At 42.9% G+C, this 7,017-nt stretch overlaps 1 protein-coding gene across 2 annotated transcripts; it reads right to left on the bottom strand.

Moving 5' to 3' along the window:
- Positions 1-4,231: 4,231 nt before the first annotated feature.
- LOC123725222 (deoxynucleoside triphosphate triphosphohydrolase SAMHD1) lies at positions 4,232-6,761 on the bottom strand. 2 transcript variants are annotated; one of them, XM_045690333.1, is made up of 7 exons: positions 6,739-6,761; positions 6,482-6,597; positions 6,068-6,207; positions 5,846-5,941; positions 5,579-5,683; positions 5,344-5,481; positions 4,232-5,147 (listed from the first exon to the last, which is right to left on the bottom strand). In XM_045690333.1, exons 1-7 carry the CDS (start codon positions 6,744-6,746, stop codon positions 5,115-5,117), a joined length of 636 nt encoding a protein of 211 aa, XP_045546289.1. In that variant the 5' UTR covers positions 6,747-6,761; the 3' UTR covers positions 4,232-5,114. The 2 variants fall into 2 exon arrangements, with proteins under 2 accessions (XP_045546289.1, XP_045546290.1); XM_045690334.1 differs by having other exon boundaries at positions 6,089-6,207.
- Between the last annotated feature and the right edge of the window lie 256 nt (positions 6,762-7,017).

Raw genomic sequence — 7,017 nt, 5'->3', positions numbered from 1 at the left:
ACCATCCAATTATTTTAGATCTATAGGAGTGCAAGTTTCACCATCCAATTATTTCAGATCTACAGGAGTGCAAGTTTCACCATCCAATTATTTCAGATCTATAGGAGTGCTAGTTTCACCATGGGGTGAACTAGCCTAGGCAGCCGATAGCAGTGCTTCATTTTTGCTGGGATCCTGCCAGCACTGAGGATCCAGCAGCACAGGATCCAGCAGCACAGGATCTTGTCAGCACAGGATCTTGTCAGCACAGGATCTTGTCAGCACAGGATCTTGTCAGCACAGGATCCAGCAGCACAGGATCCAGCAGCACAGGATCCAGCAGCACAGGATCCAGCAGCACAGGATCCAGCAGCACAGGATCCTGCCAGCACAGGATCCAGCACCTCTCAGTTTTGGACTGATTCGTTCCGGAAACCATTTGCCAGGATTTGCCTCTTGAGCATTGACCACAAGTTCTCAATGGGATTAAGGTCTGGGGAGTTTCCGTGCCATGGACCCAAAATATCGATGTTTTGTTCTCCGAGACACTTAGTTATCACTTATGCCTTATGGCAAGGTGCTCCATCATGCTGGAAAAGGCATTGTTCGTCACCAAACTGTTCCTGGATGGTTGGGAGAAGTTGCTCTCGGAGGATGTGTTGGTATCATTCTTTATTCATGGCTGTGTTCTTAGGAAAAATTGTGAGTGAGCCCACTCCCTTGGCTGAGAAACAACCCCACACATGAATGGTCTCAGGATGCTTTACTGTTGGCATGACACAGGACTGATGGTAGCGCTCACCTTGTCTTCTCCAGACAAGCTTTTTTCCGGATGCCCCAAACAATCGGAAAGGAGATTCATCAGAGAAAATGACTTTACCTCAGTTCTCAGCAGTCCAATCCCTGTACCTTTTGCAGAATATCAGTCTGTCCCTGATGTTTTTCCATGAGAGAAGTGGTTCTTTGCTGCCCTTCGCCTTCTTCACAACAATTGAACCGCTCTCCTTGAAGTTCTTGATGATCCGATAAATGGTTGATTTAGGTGCAATCTTACTGGCAACAATATCCTTGCCTGTGAAGCCCTTTTTGTGCAAAGCAATGATGACGGCACGTGTTTCCTTGCAGTTAACCCTAGTTGACAAAGGAAGAACAATGATTCCAAGCACCAGCCTCCTTTTGAAGCTTCCAGTCTGTTATTCAAACTCAATCAGCATGAGAGAGTGATCTCCAGCCTTGTCCTCGTCAACACTCACACCTGTGTTAACGAGAGCATCACTGACATGATGTCAGCTGGTCCTTTTGTGGCAGGGCTGAAATGCAGTGGAATTTTGGGGGGAATTCAGTTCATTTGCATGGCAAAGAGGGACTTTGCAATTAATTGCAATTCATCTGATCACTCTTCATAACATTCTAGAGTACATGCAAATTGCCATCATACAAACTGAGGCAGCAGACTTTATGAAAATTTATATTTATGTCATTCTCAAAAGTTTTGGCCACAACTTTATATAGACCAACGAGTGGCCATTGCTGTGGTGGGAGAACTAGGAGATTCAGTTTCTATAATCTCCCTCTCTCTCTCTGCTCTGATAGAAACGAGCCTGCAACTCTTATCTCTCCAGCAGTTGCACTTAATCATTTATTTCCTTATAGAATCATAGCCCCGCAGGAAGGGTGCTTGAGTTGGTGCAGCACCCGATACATTAAAATACATTTGCCTAAGTGATAGATTACTTCTGTCTGTTCAGAAAGAAATGAAATCATTCAGATTACTACACCAGGAGTAGGCCTGTAATTTAGCCAGAGAGGATCAATAGCTTATTTAAAAAAATAGCTGTGGATTGTGTGTAGCCCAATCACAAGGCATGCCTACAAGTTGGGAACATGTGGCAAATCTGTCAGTGATGCAGCTACAACAGGGCTTTCGCAATATTTCAAATACAATTGCAGGTTGGAAAGCAAATGGATCCTGCTGAAAAGAGAAGATTATTCTGTCTGTAGGCTACCAAGTTATCAACTTCCAAATAGGCCTATTGAGCGAGCAGCATTGTTAAGGTAAGGGTTAAGGTTAGGGGTTAACCTCTATGGGACCGGCGGGACGAATTCGTCCCACCTACGTAACAGCCACTGCCAGCCTGTGGCGCGATTTTCAAAATCTTCAAAATCCTATTACTTCAATTTCTCAAACATATGACTATTTTACAGCCATTTAAAGATAAGACTCTCGTTAATCTAACCACACTGTCCGATTTCAAAAAGGCTTTACAACGAAAGCAAAACATTAGATTATGTCAGCAGAGTACCAAGCCAGAAATAATCAGACACCCATTTTTCAAGCCAGCATATAATGTCACCAAAACCCAGAAGACAGCTAAATGCAGCACTCACCTTTGATGATCTTCATCAGATGACAACCCTAGGACATTATGTTATACAATACATGCATGTTTTGTTCAATCAAGTTCATATTTATATCAAAAACCAGCTTTTTACATTAGCATGTGACGTTCAGAACTAGCATACCCCCGCAAACTTACGGGGAATTCGCTAACATTTTACTAAATTACTCACGATAAACGTTCACAAAAAGCATAACAATTATTTTAAGAATTATAGATACAGACCTCCTCTATGCACTCGATATGTCCGATTTTAAAATAGCTTTTTGGTGAAAGCACATTTTGCAATATTCTAAGTACATAGCCCAGGCATCACGGGCTCGCTTATTTAGACACCCGGCAAGTTTAGCACTCACCATAATCATATTTACTATTATAAAAATGTCATTACCTTTTGTTGTCTTCGTCAGAATGCACACCCAGGACGTCTACTTCAATAACAAATGTTGGTTTGGTCCAAAATAATCCATCGTTATATCCGAATAGCGGCGTTTTGTTCGTGCGTTCCAGACACTATCCGAAATAGTAAAGAAGTGTCGCGCGCTTGACGCAATTCCTGACAATAAAATTCAAAGTATTCCATTGCCGTACGTCGAAGCATGTCAACCGCTGTTTAAAATCAATTTTTACGTCATTTTTCTCGTAGAAAAGCGATAATATTCCGACAGGGAATCTCCTTTTCGGCAAACAGAGGAAAAAAATCCCAAAGGCGGGGCGGTCGGGGTCACGCGCATAAGCTAGTGTCTCTTGATGGGCCACTTGAGAAAGGCGATAATGTGTTTCAGCCTGGGGCTGGAATGACGACATTCTCTTTTTTCCCGGGCTCTGAGAGCCTATGGAAGACGTGGGAAGTGTCACGTTAGAGCAGAGATCCTTAGTAAATGATAGAGATGGCAAAGAAGTTCCAGAAATGGTCAGACAGGCCACTTCCTGTAAAGGAATCTCTCAGGTTTTGACCTGCCATTTGAGTTCTGTTATACTCACAGACACCATTCAAACAGTTTTAGAAAATTTAGGGTGTTTTCTATCCATATGTAATAAGTATATGCATATTCTAGTTACTGAGTAGGAGTGGTAACCAGATTAAATCGGGTATGTTTTTATCCAGCCGTGTCAATGCTGCCCCCTAGCCCTAACAGGTTAAGGTTTAGGGTAGGAATGTCCCAAGGAACCCAGACAGCACTGACCCTCTCACAACGGGATGGAATGCATAGTATAACCTAAGATGAACGACTCAAGCCGTTTACCATAGACCCCCCCCCCAAGGTCTCGGTCTGTGTAAGTGTTAGCACACAGGGATACCTCTGCGGGTCAGGGGCAATAAGCAGACCAGAGTGGCCCCGCCCCGATCAGAAAACATTGAGTCGGATGTCTCAGCTTCCTCTTCCGTCTCTGGTATAAGGAGCAGCAGTAATTCCACTGAGGAATAATAACTGGAAACTGCGTCCAAGATGCCTGACCATTGTTTTCAAGGTAATCTACTCACTTTCGCATGCCGATTTATGGAACGTCTATATCCAGGTTACATCTGGTTTACGGCTGAGAGTTTCCTTTTGTGAGGTGGAGACTTCGCAAACCGGAACTCCCAATTTCTAATAGGTATGGACCCAGAACTAAATCACGCAGCTGATCAAATAACGCAAGATTTTTGTTCTGGGTTAACCGAGATTTGTTTTCTGTTCACCCCTATAATGGTTAAATTGAGGATTCAGGATGCTAGAGCTGTCTTCTACACAAAGTTCTAAGGAAACAGAACTCAGATAGCCAGGCAGAGAAGAGGGTTGTATTTCGCAGATGTGGCCGGTTACATTCTGTATTACAAAACCCTTCAAAAAGTGAGACTCTCCACCTCATTAGTCTTTCATTCAAAATTATATTATTTATTTAAAACAAAGTGCATAACTTAAATCAACAAACATGTCTGTCTGATCAACAGCTGTGGGCTCATCGAGGCAGACTTTAGGGTAATCATTGTGTTCATGTTGCTTAAATGAAGATAACGAGACTCCCAAATGATACCAAACACTAGACAGATAGCTGCTTGCCTCAGTAGGGTACATGGATGAAAACAAAGATAATATGATAACTTAACATTGTTTGTCAGTTAAAGTGGTGTCTTTTCGGAAGATAATTAAGCTACATTGTACCCTGATCTTTGATCTGTATGTGCTTAGCCAACTCCTACTTTAGTCTAGATACTGTAGATATGCATGACCAGGCTAACTATGGTAGCTGGGTATATAACAACTAAAACAGCGTAGAAACCATGCATAAAAGAAAGACAATGCCCTGAAACACAAACAACGGTTACCTGTTTGTTTGCATGTTGATCAATATAACACCAAGGATAAGTTCCCATTCAGCTTTGGGAGTATTACAAGGTAAAGCATGATTGTCCAAAGAGTAACTTCCACCAGGATGGATAAATATGTAAAAGTCGTTGCTTGGCTATCTGAAAGAGCCATGTGTGATAGTGGCACGTCAACATGCATAGCCTGGGAGAACAGGTATGTATACTCACATACTCCTACACTTCTCTTACCATGAAATAGCATAACGTTAAGATAACCAAACCTAAAATGTACGCTTGAAATAAAACATCAAAAGTAAATAAAAGAAAGACTACATGATCTAATCCCTGGAAAACTGAATCAGAGTGAACAGAACCCTGAGTAAAGAGACTTCTTCTGAAAGCCTGACTCATTTTCTTGAGGTGGTGGTCACCAACCCCTGGTCCTAGGTGAGCTCTGGTGTAATCACATCTCCATCCTAAACAAATGTGAACACAAACACACAGGGATACCAGTGTCAATTTTAAACATAGGAAAAATACTCTGTGTGGTGCAGGTAAGATAGTGATAGCTAGCTGGCTTGGCCTTGCACTGTCATCTTCCCCACACAATGTAAAAAACGCTAAAAGCTTGAGATAAAATGATATATAAAGGAAAGAGCGAGGCCTCCTGACCTGAGGTTTGGAGAAGTTCATATCCATACACCACTGGGCAAAGTTCTTCTTAGCTGCCTCCATGGTCCTCTCATCAGTCTTCTTACAGTAGACCCTGATAAGCTGCTCAGCAAACCTTTCTGGCAGCAGCTTGGACACCTACAGGAACAACAATTGCCTTATATCATGTTTCCAAGCTCCAAAAATGATTGGATAATTCTAAAATAGGTATACGTAAGTGCATTGAAGTAGTGACCTGGTCCTTGCTGATCTGGTAAGCTTTGGTTGGGTCGTTCTTACAGTAGAAACGCATGTTGTTGATGGGGTTCTTCTCCTTCATACCCCAGTCCATGTTGATGATCTGATGGAGAGAAAGATAGGGGGTAGAGATGGACATGCAAAGAGATACCTATTTTCAACAGAGCAACTGGTAACAAAGGGTTACCTATAGAGAAGGCGGGGGGGCTATGGTAAAATGTATTCAATCAGTTCCCTGATTGAGGTGAAAAGACTGGACACTCACATGGACAACAAAGTCCTCTGGCTGCAGAGTAACATGTTTAAGGTCATTCCGAGGCCTGGACCTCGCCACACAGCCTGCCCACTCCAGGAGCTTTTTCTGGGGGAAGAGAAGACGAGGATGAGAGGCACATAATATGAATCTCGTAGAAAGCTCTGCTAGTAAGCCCTGGAAGGATATCCTCTCTCCAAACACACGCACACACACGCACACGCACACACACACCTGTGAAACCTCCACGCGCACCTCAGTCTGGGTCTGTCCCACACACTTGTAGAGGCGTCTGCAGGTGATGTTTTGAAGGATCTCTCTGGCCTCAGCCAGCTTAGAGGACGACGAGTACAGAATCTGCTCAAACATATTGTCTACAGGGGAAGGGAGGAGAAAGGGAGAGAGACAGGTGAGAGGGAGAGACAAGGTGATAAGGAGCGTGGGAAGATGAGAGGTAATCATGCAAACCAAACCCAGCAGTAATTGTATGGACAGGAATGTACCACACAAAAAAAACAGGTATGGCAAACCCAGCCTGTTTGGACAGCCTTGACGCCTGGCATAAAACTCTCAAAGCTCTGGTTGTCTGGGTAAGTAGAACAGACCAGAGCCATTGTACACTTTATATTTCTATGGGGTTGAACGGACCAGTGAGTTTAGTGTAGGCCTCCATGTCGTCTATTGCTGCGGAGATGGTGAACATCTTTCCCCCTGAACCTTGAATCTGGATGTGGGGGTTCGCCTTGATAAAGGCCTCTGTGATCCTGAAAAAAGACAATATAACATCTCATTTTCAACATATAACATACAGCAGAAAAAAAACTCAATTTCTGAGAACCTGTATGAATGAATAAAAGATAGGAAATAAAACAGATACACAGTACCAGTCAAAAGTTTGGACAAACCTACTCATTCCAGGGTTTTTCCCTTTGTTTTCTACTTTGTAGAATGATAATGAAGACATCAAAATTAAGAAATGTTAAACAAATCAAAATATATTTTATATTTGAGATTCTTCAAAGTAGCCGCCCTTTGCCTTGATGACAGCTTTGCACACTCTTGGATCCTGGGGTAAACGTTGAACATTGTTATACTCAGAGTATAGGAACATTAGTTACAAAGGAGACATGAGGGATGCCATAATGAAGCTTGGGAGGGACTGAGTGCAGGGAAACCAACCGTGA

This window comes from Salmo salar, chromosome ssa11, assembly GCF_905237065.1.
Source record: "Salmo salar chromosome ssa11, Ssal_v3.1, whole genome shotgun sequence".
Lineage (NCBI taxonomy): Eukaryota > Metazoa > Chordata > Actinopteri > Salmoniformes > Salmonidae > Salmo > Salmo salar.
This window is presented reverse-complemented; position numbering and strand designations above follow the sequence as displayed.

Coding starts and splice junctions, on each gene's coding strand:
- LOC123725222 (XM_045690333.1), bottom strand. Junction 6,208..6,481: donor GGCCTACACTAAACTCACTG/GTCCGTTCAACC, acceptor CTTCCCCTGTAG/ACAATATGTTTGAGCAGATT. Junction 5,148..5,343: donor TGAACTTCTCCAAACCTCAG/GTCAGGAGGCCT, acceptor ACATTTGTTTAG/GATGGAGATGTGATTACACC.